Source organism: Seriola lalandi, unplaced genomic scaffold, assembly GCF_002814215.2.
Source record: "Seriola lalandi dorsalis isolate HSWRI2012SDOR001 ecotype SW California unplaced genomic scaffold, Sedor1 jcf7180002054965, whole genome shotgun sequence".
Lineage (NCBI taxonomy): Eukaryota > Metazoa > Chordata > Actinopteri > Carangiformes > Carangidae > Seriola > Seriola lalandi.
Window position 1 is genome coordinate 481,628 of NW_019525516.1, and position 16,699 is coordinate 498,326.

Consider the following 16,699-nt stretch of genomic DNA (forward strand, 5'->3'; position numbering starts at 1 on the left):
AATGTTACATGGCTTCACTATGAAGCAATTTGATAGAATTTTACAATCACGTCAAGTAAAAGAAATATATATTTCAACCCAGAGCTCGAATACTCTATTTAGGGCGATAATAGCGTGTTTTAATACTAAAAGTCCCATGAGGCTAACATAAACACCCCGATGCGGAAGAGAAAATGGTACCATCCATGAAACGTAAACGCATCACCATGGTGATCGCTTCCTCCGGTCTTTCCATTATATTATAATGCCTTTACTGCTAATTCAGATAGATTAATAAAAACAACTGATTACTTTAGAAGCCTCGTTTTTAAAACAAAAACGATCATATGATGATAAAAATTCAAACTTTCCAACGCAAAAGAGGTCACGAAGAGCCCCATATTCCGGATATAAAGTGAAATGACCCCGCCCACTTGATACAGTGCCCCAGTGGCCTAATGGATAAGGCACTGGCCTCCTAAGCCAGGGATTGTGGGTTCGAGTCCCATCTGGGGTGGTCGTTTTTACGTTGGAGAAAAAGAAACTGTTTCACGGATTATAATAATGATTGATTGACTAACAGATGTTTCAATCAACATTAACGCCAAACGAAAGACAGCGTTTAATCGGCTTCTGCGAAGTCGCACTTCTTCGCCGTCGCTCTCAACAGAACTAACCACAATAACAATTATTTGCTGAAATACATGAAAGACAGACTCGCAGGGGGATATCAACTGACATGGAGAAGCAGAGCCTAACACTGTGCGTACTGCTGAGCACTCTGGCTGCATCAGTGCAAACTTACCGTGAGTATCATTGGCGTGGTGTGTCCATACATGACGGAAACTAATTTTGAATCCAGTATAATTCAGTTAAACCCACTGTTGAAAAATAAATTCTCTTCGTTTAAATGGAAATTGCGTATGGCGGACAGATAGGCTACAGTTCATGGCACCTACGTACATACGTTAGGTTTTAAATAATGCTAATTTTGTTTACTCTATATGTCCATGATTAGAATGATTAGAATATATAGGCCTACCTCAATATTCCATATTAATATACGTGTTTAAAAATGGATTTGTGTTGTCTCATGTTTACTTATTAGTTTACTCGTATATGCAAACATACCCATCCAATAAGCCATGTTTAGTTTCAAATAGTAACTAAATTATACCTGTGTGTCTAAGCAACAAGCCCCCATGCTAGTCTATAAAGATTAATATTAATTTGTCTAATGACAGAAACCATTCAAGCAAAAGCTGTGTCTTCCTTATAGTTCTTTCTATTGGTGTCATGACATTATCTTACATAATGAGTGTTATCCAACCTCAGCCCCATAACCCTTTGCATCTTCCTGCAATGGTAGAGCTCCAAGAGGCCACTGTGTACTGGGATGCTGCCCAGAAGAGTGTGATCCTGAAGGAGGAGGTGATGGAGACAGATGGGGGAGCCTACGGTTACTTCAACGATTCTCTGCTCCTCTCTGGATGGGGTGTCTTGGAAATCTGCGCAGGTTATGGGGGAATCACACAGGAAGACGAGACCACCTTCTTCCTGGCTGGGTACCTTGAAGGTTACCTCACTGCTGGGTGAGTAGCCCAACTCAGGTTGTTGATTATAGACTAATAATGTTATGTCTATGTTATCTGAATTCTGTTTTGCTGCTTCAGTTTCAGTGTCTTGGTATTGTGCATGCTGCCTAATTTTGTGGCTTACCGGGATACTTGACTATAGCCTATATTAAAGGCATCATTAATGTCATTAGCAGTGATGGAAGAAGTATTCAGATCCTTTGCTTGAGTAAAAGCACCAATACAGTAATGTAAAGTCCTGGTTGTTCCAGACGTCTTCCATTTGAGAACTATGGAAGCGGCTGTGGTCACCTCATGGCTTGGTTTTTTTAGCTCTGATATGCATTGACAGCTGTGAGACCTTGTATAGACAGGTGTGCGCCTTTCCAAATCATGTCCAAACAGCTGAATTTACTACAGGTGGACTCCAGTCAAGGTGTAGAAACATCTTAAAGATCATCAAGCGAAATGGAAGGAACCTGAGCTAAATTTCAAGTGTCACAGCAAAAGGTCTGAATACTTATGTTAAGGTGATATTTCAGTTTTTAGTTTCTAATACATATGCAAAAATTTCTAAAATCCTGTTTTCACTTTGTCAAAATAGATGATGATGTTTTCTAAATTCATTCACTTTAGAAAGAATGAGAGGAGCATTAACTGAAAAGTCAAACTGAAAAGATCTTTAAGATTGTGGTAGTATTTATAAAATGAGAAATAAAAAACAAACTTTAATTTGGATATAAACCTGAAATATGGGTGGGGTTATTAAATTAAATTGCATTTCTGATTACAATTTTGTCAATGTATATTGTCACTTTAGCTTTAAACTTTGGATTGTGTTTTTTTAGTGTCATGGAAATTAAAATCCCCTCTCTTCTTACTTCTTTCTCCATTGCAGACAGATGTTTAATCACTACTCCAACATGTACCCTCAGCTGATAAAGGATCAGAAGGTTTTGAATCCCCTGAAAAAGTTTTTGAGGTACAATCTTATTATCTGTCAAATGCAAAATGTAAAAATGGCATAAAGTGATTGTTATGATTTCAAATTTAGATGCACAACAAAAAATCATGCAGCAGATTTGAGAAGCAACCAAATGCAGAAAGTGTGCCTTTCAATTCTCTCATTGATCGGCAGCAAACAGGACCAGTGGGCCAAGGAGCAGGTGAAACTGAGGAGAAACAGCGACCCCCTGTGGAAGCATCTGGGACTGATCCTGGCCCAGCTGGACGGACTCCACGCCGGAGCTGCACAGTGGGCCAAAAGCAAACACAGAGAGGTGTGTGAGTGTGTGTTGGAGAAGTGGGTGAAAGAGTTGTCACAGTATCATTTAATTCATCGCTGCCACTTTCTCCCCTCCCTGCCCAGCCTCTGTCAGCGTTTGCAGTCCAGTTTCTGAACGGCGTCGGTGACCTCCTGGACCTCGTCCCAGCCCTGACACCTCGCTCCAACTTCTCCACAGGGACCGGCACTTTCAGGATGCCAGGAATGGGCCACTGCACTGCTCTCATAAAGGTTAGGCCAAGCTCATTTGGCTCAAGCTGTGAGGTAGCACTTGGGAAACCTCAGCGTAGGTCTAATTGCTTTAATTGTGAGCCTTGTGTATGGGTTTCCTCTTGTAAAGTCTGTCAATGAGTCTAAGAGGCCATTAGGAGGGGGATATTTTCTCTTCCACCTACAGCTATTCAGGGAACAAAAACAAAGTGCAAATGGAGGACAGAGTGCAATCAGAAATCCTGCATCATTAATGCCATTTTATTTCTTATTATCTGGTTAATTACAGGAACTTCAATGTTATTTCTGTTAATTAATTCACTTAAGTTGCCTCTAATTTAAACAAAATGTTTCCTACAATTTGAAAGTCATTACTAAAGTTGCCACATTTAATGAGAGAGATAATCAAAAGCAGGTTTCAGCTGCTTCTGTTGAGAAACGAAGGAGATCAAAACCTTCAATAATGAGGCAAGGTACATTTCATGTAACTATGGTAACCTAATTTAAATCCAGTCTGTTTGCTTAAAAGTGGAAAACAATTGGATAATTACAAACACAACAGAGAGTCTGTCACCATGCTAGCTGGCTGTCTGAGCTAAATGCTTATGCTCGCTTGGCAACATGCTATGACAATAACAATGCTAACATGCTCATGTTTAAAGTTGGGTGTGGTTTAGCATGCTAATACTTGCTGATTAGCACTAAACACAAGGTTACAGCTGAGGTTGTTGAGATTATATTCAGTTCTGCAGGTATTTGGTCATAAACCAAAGTATTTAGGCAAAACAAAATTTTCACCTAGATGAAAGGTTTTTACATTTAGGACAATTGTTATTATATTTCCAGGGTAATTCTTCTTCTTAAAAAAAACATACATGCCTCAATACCTTCTCTTGTTTCTCTGTGTCTCAGGTGCTGCCAGGCTTTGAGAACCTGCTGTTTGGCCACTCTAGCTGGTACACTTATGCAGCCACCATGCGCATCTATAAACACTGGGACTTCAGGGTGTTTGACACACACGCCGCCACTGGAAAGATGTCGTTCAGCAGCTACCCTGGTACACACACACACACACACACACACACACACACATGCACACAAACATATGAGCTGCACACGGCTCTGTGCACTTTCTCCTAAAAGAAGTGAAGTGGGATTTGCAGCTTGTAGTTGAAATAGTGTTCTCTGAGTACATGACCTAAATTTTGAGCAGTGCAAGTTTGTGAACCTGCAGCACAGTGAAGCACGACTTTCTTGTAAAAGCCCTGAGCTGAGGTGAACGGCTTGTCCTTAATCCACACAGTTTTATTTTCATCTTGGAAAATACAAACACCGACATCAAGGACTTAACCCAAATCCTCAATGGACATTTTCTACAGAACGTAATTCTTCTGCTAAGCACACGGCTTAGTCAGTGACAAGGAAACAGCTACCACAGTGTGCGTACACCCAAACACAGCCACGATGAAATGGATTCCCTCACTGTCAAGTGAGAGGACGCTGAGTAATTTTGCGGGCAAAGATTTTCCAAGTGGTCCAGGCCATAAAAATCCTCTTACAGGCTCCACTGCTATCAGAACACAAGTGGTTTTAAAGCTCTATTTTTAGAGGCCGGGAGGCCAAGGATATCATTTCACTATATTAAAAAGAAGAGATGAGTTACACTGCTGCCAGTGGAGGTGGTGTGTGACCCCTGCAGCCTTCCTAAGCTGCTTTCTGTCTGACATTGACAAACATTTAGCATACACAGCAGATCCGGGCCAACAGAAAACTTTATACACAAGTAGAGGTCACGTTGGTGCAAATGTTCCTCTCTTTATCATTTTTTTTTATAGTAGCTGCAGCAGCATTGTGTTCTTATTTTCAGTAGCAGTAACAGCAGCAGCTGTAGTTGTGTTACAAGTAGTGTTAATGTAATGGCAGCAGCTGTAGTATGAGTCCATGAGCCATGAGCCATGCTACTATTACTGATACTAAATCCCATAATAGAAGTGATTGAAATGCAAGTGAAAGCAAAAATACATCAATATAAGATTCTACAGTTTGTAGGTGATGTAGGTGAGTAATGACAGATAAATGTACTACATTATAGTGATACAAATTTTAACAATTTTATATACTGTTGGGTAATTTAATGCAGAAATGTGCCATATTTTGTAAGATGTTATTTTTCGTTTTGAAAGATCTTAATCAGCAAAGCAACTCGTAACTAAAACTGTCACAAAATGTAGAGGAATAAAAAGTTGAATATTTCGCTATGAAATGTCGTGGAGAAAAAGTATGAAGTAAAAAAAAAAAAATCACTAAACTATTGCTAAATATTGAGGTTATGAAAGCTGTGGGTTGTAGTTACGGGTAAAAACGATTTCATCACATCTCTGTTTACCTTCCCCTCCTTTTTCAAATATTCCCTTTTAAATCTTTGTCCTAAAACGCCTTCCTCCTCTCATATGACCACCACTTCCTCCTCCTCCTCCTCCTCTCCTCCTCTTCCTCCTCCTCCAGGCTTCCTCATGTCTCTGGATGACTTCTACCTGCTTGGGAGTGGCCTGCTGATGACTCAGACCTCCATCGGTGTCTTCAATACCTCTCTGTTCTCCCAGCTCAGCCCTCACAGCCTGCTGGCCTGGCACAGAGTCCGCCTGGCCAACAGTATGGCGCACAATGGAGAGGAGTGGGCGCATGTTTTCTCCAGATACAACTCAGGTGAAATCCTGTCGAGATTAATTTTTTTTTTTTTGTCCATTATTGCTGAAACATTATTATCAGACTCCAGAACTATCAACCAAACAACCACATAGACCCAAAAATGTGAAGCATGTCATCAGTGTATTTACAGTTACAATGTATTAGCAAAGTTTTCCCTTTAAGGAAGAAGATTGTCTTTGAACCTCATTTCATCTTCATTATCAGTGTGTCATTGCACTGGAGAGGGATTGGTTGCTAGGGAGTACACATACTAAAACAGTTACAGGATGCCAGACTTTACTTTGGTGGTTCAAAGTGAGTTGAATTGTGTTTATTTGAGTAATAGAAAAGCAGGAGAGGAGAGAAATAATAAGGAAATGAGACTTGCGGGAAGGCATGAAGGATTACCTTGTTGTGGGACTAAACCCTGACTATGTAAAAAATCCCAGGACAAATTTCCACTAGCAGACTCTCAAACAGAGCATCCTTCTTGTTACACAACACTTGTGTGTGTTAATTGGGCAGCTGCTTTGATCTTTCACGTCATGTTGCTATGGGAGGCCAGAGGAGAACAGGACAGAGTGTTCTTGAGACTGACAGACTGCCATCCTCCAGTAGCCTCTGCTCTCACGCTCACCGTCCTGCTCTTGTGGTGGCCCTACAGGCAGCTGACGTGAGAGCCTGTGTTTTCGTTTCATTTAGATTGGGTTAGGTGTGGGATTTACTGTCTGAGCGAGTCAGTACGTCCTTCAGCATAAATTCACTGTTTTTCTTCCACTGGTTCCAGATGCCTCAGGCACATGCAGGACTGTGCATGTTATTTTACCTGTGCGAGTCATTTGCCAGCAGCCAACTTCAGGAGGTTTTATATCAGCAAGAGAAAGAGTCTGCAGATGCTCTGACAGCACTGTGAGGCGGTACCTTATTTGCATAGTGGTGTTTTCAGGTAAATGATAACGCCATCATGCTAACATGCTCACAATGAAATTACAAACATGCTGAAAAGTTTGTCAAGTTTAGTTTGCAAAGTAGCAATAAACAAAAAGTATAACTGAGGCTGATGGTGCAATCCACCCAATCATTGTTGGGACATCTCACTCAAAACCACAAAAGGAATCATGATACATCATGTAGGAATCATGATTATCTGTACAACATTTCATACAAACCCATCGAGTAGACATTAGGTTATTTTACAGGATAAATGAAAACTTTAATTTGCTGATGGATCAGTAAAGTTTTGAGGATTCTTCCTTTGGGCACCGTGTATTACATGGCAATCCATCCAGTTTTTGTTGAGTCACTTCTGTCTGAAATAGCTGCCTAACATCAGTTCTCAGATGTCAGGGCATTCTTGAATGTGCCACCAGGGAGAGATTTGAAACGATCCCTGCTCTCAAATTTTAGAGCAGAACAGACCTGTGATCAGAAATGGAAGTTAATAATAAAGATGATATCTTCTTTACTGTGACGGACTAATCTGAGTTAATATTTGTAATGTTTTAACGTGAAACCAGTGACGGCTTTTTAAATAAGAAATCAAAACCTAAAAACTAACAGCACGCTAAGAATGATGGTCAGCACTTAAGTAGAATGTATGTGATTTTTGGTTAATGGTAAAACATACAAAATCCTTTTATGGAAAGTTCAGTATAACTTGTTAAAGGCCTTAAATTTTTCAGATTAAATTAGTTTTGTTGGGTCATCATGGGCAGGAAACAGAGCCTGTTGCTTCCTGTATTTCAGGTACATATAACAGCCAGTACATGGTGGTGGACCTGAGCAGGGTCTCTCTGGGTCACAGCATCAGGGATGGAGCTCTAACCGTGGTGGAGCAGATTCCTGGGAAGGTGATGCACTCTGATCAGACTCCAGCTTTACGCAGAGGTAAGGAGCAAACACTTGTGTGTATCTGTTCGTATGTTGTACGTCGGCTGTAACAATGTGTCTGCACAACTTCCACCTTCAGTGTGTTACACTCGGCAGGTTATTGGCCGTCCTACAACATACCGTTTCATGTTGACATCTACAACCTGACTGGGTACGATGTGATGTGGAAGAGATACGGAGTAGACTTTTCCTATGACCTCTGTCCCCGAGCTAAAATCCTCCGCAGGGACCAGGCCAGGGTCTCTAACCTCAACTCCCTCAAACACATCATGAGATACAACAGTAGGTAGAACAGTAACTCTCGCATTTCTCATATTTCATATATTTCCTGAACACAAAGGGCTTTAGAGATGTGAAAATATTCAGAAATAATAAATCATTCAGGATATTGTTGCTGTTTTCAAACCGCAGCATGAGTAAAGGTCAGACTGGTTTTTTCTGTTGCAGACTACAGGAGAGACCCCTACTCCAAGGGCCATCCGTGTAAAACCATCTGTTGCCGTAACGACCTGAGACCAAGGAGACCACACGCGGGAGGTTGCTATGACACTAAGGTCAGAGGTCATGAGCACATTAGTGTCAGAGTCAAGTTTGAGAAATGCTCCGTACTTTAGTGAGAAGATTCAGTTTCTTAGTGCAAGTTCATGCAGTTTTGGTTATTTAATTCAAGACAACATTAATGACAGAAGTTACATCACATTTTGAGTATTGTTAAACTTTATATCTGATATATTCACTATAGCTGCTTTAAGGTGAGATCATAATGTAGGAATAATATGGCCTTTTCTTATTGTTTTTGGCTTGTCGTTGTGGACCACCACTGTCACAAAGGTCCTCTCTGATCCCAGCTACCTAAAATGTTTCACTCAAAACCACAAATGTCAACCTCATGGTGGAGCTGGTAGAAAAGTCAGACGATCACCAAAGGCATTAGGATGGGAGCAACGGGAGCAATTAATGTATGTTTAAAACTTGGTGCCCATCCATCTCGTAGATGTTGAGATATTTCACATTATAAGAGAAAAAATGAACCTGCTGGTGATGCTAGAGGAAAGGTCAGGGGATCGCCAAACTCGTTAGGATTCATCTTCCATCCACAATAATTTTGTTAGACTACTAGGCGACAGTTTTCTTAGAGGCTTCTCCTCTCTAAAGAAAAAAAACTGAGGGGATTCACTGAATCCTTTTCATTTCTGCCTGGAAAAAGGTCAAATTTAATTCGATCAGCATCTTAAAAAATGTCATGGAACCCACATTGGGAAACATTATAAAAGCACAGGTTTTGAATTACCAAACTCCATTAATGGCAACAGAGATGTCTTCATGGATGTGCACAATATAAATCTGTTATTTGAACCTTATTAAATGTCTGCACTTACTTCTTGTTACTTACTCCCTCCCTTGTTCCCTCCCTACAGGTGACCGATTACCAGATGGCTCTGCAGCTGGTCGCAGAGGCAATAAACGGCCCCACGACGCAAGGGGGTCTGCGGCCGTTCTCATGGCAACCCTTCAACCTCACGGCTCATCGGGGTCTCCCGCACACCTACAACTTTCCCTTCGTCACCATGAGGCCCGCACTACGCCGACCCTGAGAGCACAGAGATGGGAGGTACCATCCTAAAACGTTCTGAACATCCTGGTCTGTATGTGATAACTGGGCTCAGTTTAAAATACTGGCAATATATAATCCATATGTCCCACTAATTAACTAACAGTGTGGTGGTGTGAGTTCATTTTTGAACAAAGGACAGTTGAGACTGAATAATTGACAGCTAGCTAGTTGCTAGCTAGAACATTTTCTGTTCAATAAATGTCAATAATTGTTGTGAATATTATACTTTTCTAATGATCAATGAAAGTGTTATTTTGACATGTAAGCTAGACTGACATTTCTCTAACACATTACTGTGCACAAAAATACATATAAACCTCCCGGTGTGGCGCAACAAAAAATAAATAAATAAAAAAATTGCATAAGCCTCACCTCTGCTGCTACAACTCCAGTGTAAGGGAAACACTGTAAACTATTTACTAATCCATTAGTACATGCATTGGTTGTTTGTACTGAACACAAGCCATTAGATGTTCCTGTTGTGACCACTATTGCGCTCCTCTTTCAGTGTACATCCGAGAGTGGCAGCATCATGCCAGTGTACACTGAATTAACATGAGGATTATGGATTTATCAACAGACTGTTTAAAAGTTTGTTCCACAAAGTTTTGGATGGTTGCCATCAGGGAAATGTCCTTAATGTTTTATTTATATATTAAGATAATCATTTATTTGTGTTGTTATTTTGTTTAAAGTTCTATGCAATGTTTACTCAGGTTTGCTCTGTGTGGAGCAACATTTTCAGACTGATTTTATGTAAATATTAACGACAATAAAATCTTCCTGCATTATAAATAGTGGCGCATTTTCTTTTGAAGTAAGTATTCGGAATAGTTTCACAAAAACTACAAGACCCAGTTTTTGGTGTTAATCAAGTTAATCAAGGCCAACGAGACCCAAACCGGAACTGGTGCAACTTTATTTTCAAAATAAAACAAGTTCACATATCTGAAGAACCGCTCATCACTTAAATTGAGCAGATTATTTGGATCAAATACAGAATAAAACCCACAACTTAAATAAAATAGAAGGATAAAAAAAACATTTTTACACAATGTTTGATTGTGTATAAAATCAGGTTCTCCACCATTCCCGGTGAAATGTATATTTAACTTTGTTTTACCCAAAGGCTGAGATCTCAGCCTGAATTTTATAGATTTAAACCTTTAAATAGTGTATGTAACACTAAATTGCATATATATATATATATATATATATATATATATTGAAATCGTAGGCTTTTAAAGTGACACCTGTACTATTACTAATCTACCAAATTATGTGGGTTTCCTGTTAGGATCTGTTTTTATTTTGCAGTCACATGGTGCATTTACATATAACTAATTGCACATTTCTCCTCAGATAGTGGGAGATACGCAGGATCAATAGGGGTCCACAATTAATACCTCATAAAGTTAATCCAGTCCTGATAAAACCCCACATTTTTCATACCTCTTGTAAATGTAAATTTCATATTCAGATTTGGCAGCTATGGTTATACGGCTTTTATTTTGAAGGCCCATGTCGGATGTACTCTGTGTCATTTCCGGTACCTTGACGTAGCTGATCTTTGAGTTTGTGCGGGTTGGGGGCGGGGCGTGCTCGGTCGGTAACAGAGAGAAAGAGCCGAGGCAGCAGCGGTTGCGGACGGACGCCCTCGCTCGTCTACACTTCGTGTCTAGCGGCTTTTTACCCAAATGGCAACGACGGCGGACGACCAGCGGGAACCGGCGGACGTCGCTGCGCTGTCGACACACCACGGCTGCCAGCACCACCACAACAACAACAGCAACAACAACAACAACAATAACAACAACAACAAAGACAGCGAGGCGGGAGAGAGCGCGACCTCCGCCACCGCCAGCACGACTGAACCCGGCGGGACGGCGTCGCAGAGCATCGGTAACGGCTCTGTCATCAACCCCAACGGCGGGAGTAACGGGAAGTGGGTCCGGCTGAACGTTGGCGGCACCGTGTTCCTCACGACGCGACAGACCCTCCTCAAAGAACAAACTTCGTTCCTGTACCGGTTGTGCCAACAGCAGGACCTGCACTCAGACACGGTGAGTGCCGCCCGGACACTTTAATCCCCGGTGAACGTTACTTCTCAACAGGCGGGAAAAAAAAAACAAAACAAAAACGACCATTTAGTCACAACACGGGCTTTACACGTGTCTGTGGCAGTTAGTAATAAGCTCATTCACTTTAGGGGGGAAAGCTTTAATATTCCTAAAGGCTTGTAAAGTTGTGTTTTGATATTTCTTAGCCAATTTATGTCTTAATTAACCAACATTTAATATTCCTTTTGAGAAAAGCCATCCCTTAAACATGGCTGGTAATGGCCTGACCCGAGGGGGCATGTGAAACTGACCCTTCTCTGGGTTTTTTAAATGGTGAGACACCACAATAACATCTTAAAAACATTCCTGTTGTAGCTCATAGTTTGTGGTTATCGAGCACTCTGGTGTATATTTTTTGTTTTTCATCTGTTGTAACTCTGAACCCTCCCAGATGCTGTGTAACCTACATTTGTTGCATTCCTCTAAAATATCTCACCCTGATTTTGTTTCCACTGGTGTGGAAGGTGGATTTGCCCTAACATGGTTAAACGATTTGGCTGCAACATGTGTGCAGGTCTTGGCATGAAGTGAAGTCCATTTTGGTCTTGGTGATAGAAAAACCAGTTGTATATGTAATAAAAGCCAAATACAGAAATCACTGTCCCAAATTTATGCAGTATGATTTTTTTAATTAATTTTTTTATCTAAGGATCATAGTAGCCTTTCAGGAACTAACTATATTACTTAGTATTATCTGTAAAGTGCACCATTCCCAAAACCCATTACTGCAACTCTGCTCTGCCCCAGAAATGCAAGCCTGTAGCTTCAGAGCAGGCATGGCCTTGTAAAATGACCAGCTGATATATGTGCAGTATTTAGCGCTCTCATTCCCTCTTTCATCCTCCCGCGTATGCGTGTGCGTTTGTCTCAGCATCATTCTGTGGCGTGAATGTAGCTCGAGTCAGATGGATGAACACGTGCCTCCTCTTCTGCGGGGAGCTGCACAGTCAGTAGCTGCTGTACAGCTGGCATCTTATGGAGAGAGAGAGAGAGACACATGTATTGTGTGTCTCCCAGTCACATGTAGGCTGAACACACTGTAAGGGCTGGCAAGACTCATAAATTATGCATATTTTCTATTATGCTGCAGCCTTTTGATATGTATGTGTGTGACAGAGAGTGAAAGGGGTTGGTCTTCCATGCAGCCCGGACGCTACTGTAAGTTGGCATTTAGTTGCTGTCGGGTGAAAACCTCTCATCTCTAAAAATGTCGGCTCTTTTACCAACTGTAAGAATATTAGCCTTTCGGAGGGGATAATGTGGAGACAATATCTGATCGTGGCGATACTGTAGTTTCTGTATTTATCTATAGTTTGGACCATTGTACAGTAAGCTTTTATGATATAGCATAGCAGAGTGCTGACAGGAAATGAGCAGAGAGAGAGAGAGAGAGGGTAATGACATTTAATAAAGGGCCCTGACTAAACTCGAGCCAGTGATGTTGCATGGTGAGCATCTTAAACCTCTAGGTCACCAACACACTGCAGAGATATTGATGTTTAGCTTTTTTAAATGACTGGATTCAGTTTCTCAGATGTGAATAATTTCTGATTTTGTTGCTTCTTCTTTGATAGTAAACCAAAATACATATATGTTTTATGGACTTTTCTTGGACAAAGCAAGACATTTCAAGTCGTCAGCATGGGCTCTGGGAACTCGTGATGGTGACTTTTCACTATTTGCTGATATTTTATTGACCAAACATAAAGGAATGAATGAGTAGATTGATCAACATTGAAAAGAGTCTTTAGTTAGAGCTCTGGAGAATCGGTTGAGGAACTGCTTATGGATAAAATAACCAAACAAGAATGTTTTTGGCTAATTCAATACATTATACACTGTCATATTTTATTTTGCAAAAATCATATAGAAATGCCTTATTGCTGTACTACAGCCCTACTCTTTAAATTTGCATCCTGGTGTAATACACCCAGAGATAATGAACCACAGTAAAAATTGATGGCAGAATATCTGGCACTTGACAAATTTATATCATCCCACAGTACTAACGGTCATACTGCGAAAATCCTAATCAGATTCAGCTCACCACCATGCGCTTGTAGGGATTCTCACAGTGTCACATGCCCATGCTTTACAGAAAGATTTCCCTCAGCTGAGGTGACAAAACCAGAAACAACCACCAAAATTGAAGTGAGGAGGTTTTTGCTCGACAACAGCGATGACTGTTCCCCTGCTGCACCGCTAGGCTCTTGTGGAAAGAATATTCCCATGTGACCTTCAGCCGCGACCTGACAGTAGCTCCCTCTGCACCGCCCGAAGACACACAGTCACACACTGAATCCCTCTGTCTCTCACACACACACACACACACACACACGTACAAACACACACCTACATCTCTTTACTTCTCTTATTCCTTCGTCGCCGCTCTTTCCATCCCTGTCATCATCGTCCTGTCCTCCCCTCATCCTTGCTCTCAGCAGCTGACTCACTCTGAATGCTCACCACATGTTTGTCCCTTTCTCGTCTGCACCTTTGTTTTTTTTATATATATATATATTTCTGCTCTTTATCACAAACTCTTGAATCTCAAGAGACACAGAAAGAAACTTTAATTTTAGAGCTGGTTTTTGTCGGGCGTCTCGCACAGCAATCCTGAGTCAGTATTTAGACGCTAATAGATGGTACAGAATTTTGCTACTAGAGGGGAACAGGATTCAGGTTATCCACGTCTCATCTGTTGTTTGTTTTTAGGTGCTGTTGTTGTTAATGTGTGACTGTGCGTAGTCATAACATTATGTAAGATGCTAATGCTCCCTAACCGCTGAAACAAGGACAAATTCCTTTGTATTCTACACAGAGTCTGAGTTTTTCAAAGTCAAGAATGAAATAGTGGTCGCTGGAAGATTAAGGATTTTACGGGACAATAATATTTATGCTGCTGAGGTCGTCTCTGGTGCTCTGGCAGCCCAAAGGAGAGATGTGGTTTAGTTAGATCATCAGTGTGCGGCTAATTAATTCTGTTGTAAGTCACAAGAACAATTACAGCAGAAATGTGACATCACAATGTACAGGTTTTTTTAAACTTTGTTTTATTCAGCAGTTTTACCTTCAGAAGGCTCATGATGAATACAAACCATGTTCCTCTGAACCAATGATACCCGCTGAGCTTAACAGCTGGGAGTGCACACAAGCATGAATGATACAACAGATTGGTTGCACAGTTAACTGGAAACAAAATCTGTCACCCATGAATTCAGCATTGTCTAAAAGGCAACACAGATGCTGCTTTATCCGCCTCTAAACTAGCAGTCAGTTAGTATCGCAGCTGCCTGCTGAGGGTGGGCCACTCGGCCGAATCACTACATCAGCTGACCACAGACATCACAGCACTGTAGATACTAGCTATGTAACAACAACCCGGCCAAACCCTTCAGATCAGTGTTGTTAAGGCAGAGTTGTGGCACATCACCTGAAATCAACTCAAATAGAAAACAAATACACTTTTATTAAAGAAAACACCGACCTTGAGGAAATAAAACCTGCCGATGTTGCTTTTGTTTAGACTGTCAACAACTAACTAAACGGATCACGAGACCAGACTGCTTACCAAATCCATGAGGAAACTCTGTCTTTGAGTCCTGCTGCTATTAAGTAACCAGTAAATTGAACACCTTGCAAAAATCCTGTCCTGAAATTTGATCTGGAAAAAAGTATGAAGTGTCCTTGAAGCAGTTCAGCCTGCATGTTTTCTTCTTACACTCAAGAGAGAATCTGATTTTATCCACACTGGAGTCTCCCTCTAATCTGCTGGCGTTGGTCTGTCTCTGCTCAGGGGTTCTGGGTTTAAACACACACACACACACACACACACACACACACACACACACACACACACAGAGACTGTCTGGCGGTGTATGACTGTTTTAATGAGATTACTGGCACTTCAGTTGCCCTACCCCCTCACCTAACCAAACCCAGGGCTCTCTGCTGTTAATACTACCCAAGCTGACTTCATGCCGTCCCAATCACATTATGTAGCTAAGATTCAGATTTGATACCTAGATGATGTGAGCTGTACAGGTGTAACAGGGGCGGCTGGTTGTGGACTGTAACCACATAATCCTATTATCACAGATTTGTGAATAAATTGTTTGATTCATATTAAATACCAAGAGGATTGTGCAGGTGGGGTTTGAATGGCCTGGAGTTGTGACTCAAGTTACCATTTGTTTTGTTTTTTTGGCTTTAAAACTCAGCATGAATTCCACCAACATGCCTGGACTCGCTTTATCACCTTATCTGTGCTATGTCTGATATGAAGCATTGGCAGGGACCAGGAATATTGAAAAGAGCCAAGGTTTTTATTTGAATAAATAATACGGAGTTGTGTGGACTTGTCTCTTTGTTGCCATCAAGTAGCTTTAAGGCGACTTTTGTTTGGACCACACAATAAGACTTTGTTAGGTTAATCAAAAACATGAAAAAGGGGTCAGTGAAGTGAGCCCAGTACCGAACCACACAGGCTGCACGCTCTCATGCGCACCCTGATTGACAGGCACATAGCGAGGGCTGGTTGAGAGACTGACATAACAGGACCGGTAAAAACTTTATGGATTTTTTGATGGTCCGCCGCCTCACTGATGTGGCGGCCCACCAGCATTTGTCCTGTATGGTTGGTGGCCAGTCTGACTGAAGGGTTTTGTAATATGTGGGTGGTGCATGTGTGAATATCAGTACGTAATAAGAATCTATCTAACTTAATGTTAGCTAGTTAAATCTACATTTCTGTCTCTCCCCCTCCCACCTTATCCGGGTGTCGTCATGTGTCTCCACTCTATCTCTCCTTTCAAATTAAAAGCCCTATGCAATTTGGTCGACCTTGATACTGCAGCTCCGCTCCACTAGATGATTCAGACGTCACTGGCGTAAGATGGCAGCAAGATTGGCGTATCTGGGATATTTATTTTTTTAATGTGTGACGAATAGGCGACACGTCATCCATCTCTATATACAGTCATTAGTGTGAAGTGGCAGGATGTCTCCTACATCAAAAATATCAGCAACAATGAGAAGTTGGTCGATCAGCCATAAAGCCATAAAGAAGTAATGGACTTTAACTTCCCACCTCTCAGAAAACTTGGCTTCAGGTTTTCTAAATATTTATCTAAATCCTTGACAAAAGGAATGAAATACGATTTTTTCCATGGTTACCTTGCCAGAATTTTACAATAAGCATAAGACAAGCTTGGATTGATAGTTGAATAGATGAATATTGATTAGATGAGAGTTGGTGAGTTGGTGTGATGTTGAATCAACCAGAAAATTGAACGACTGCCCTAGTTTCTCTTGAATGGTAAATTGTTTCCAAATGAAG

At 41.1% G+C, this 16,699-nt stretch overlaps 2 protein-coding genes and 1 non-coding gene across 6 annotated transcripts in view; all 3 read left to right on the forward strand.

The window, feature by feature from the left end:
• The first annotated feature begins 423 nt into the window (after window positions 1-423).
• On the forward strand, window positions 424-496 carry trnar-ccu (transfer RNA arginine (anticodon CCU)). The gene has a single exon. It is a non-coding gene; the product is annotated as a tRNA-Arg (tRNA).
• Window positions 496-10,014, forward strand: plbd1b (phospholipase B domain containing 1b). Its single transcript, XM_023395554.2, has 11 exons — window positions 496-785; window positions 1,349-1,571; window positions 2,452-2,535; window positions 2,692-2,833; window positions 2,923-3,069; window positions 3,961-4,105; window positions 5,554-5,754; window positions 7,483-7,623; window positions 7,723-7,908; window positions 8,074-8,180; window positions 9,045-10,014. Exons 1-11 carry the CDS (start codon window positions 719-721, stop codon window positions 9,219-9,221), a joined length of 1,620 nt encoding a protein of 539 aa, XP_023251322.1. The 5' UTR covers window positions 496-718; the 3' UTR covers window positions 9,222-10,014.
• An 826-nt stretch (window positions 10,015-10,840) lies between these two features.
• kctd17 (potassium channel tetramerization domain containing 17) overlaps window positions 10,841-16,699 on the forward strand; it is a 21,804-nt gene continuing 15,945 nt past the window's right edge. For 3 of the 4 annotated variants that reach the window (XM_023395563.2, XM_023395564.2, XM_023395566.2), the window contains exon 1: window positions 10,841-11,304. In XM_023395563.2, the coding sequence (XP_023251331.1) occupies window positions 10,939-11,304 (366 nt within the window). In that variant the 5' untranslated portion in view covers window positions 10,841-10,938. The remainder of the gene's footprint in view (window positions 11,305-16,699) is intronic. The other variant, XM_023395565.2, reaches the window with a different exon arrangement.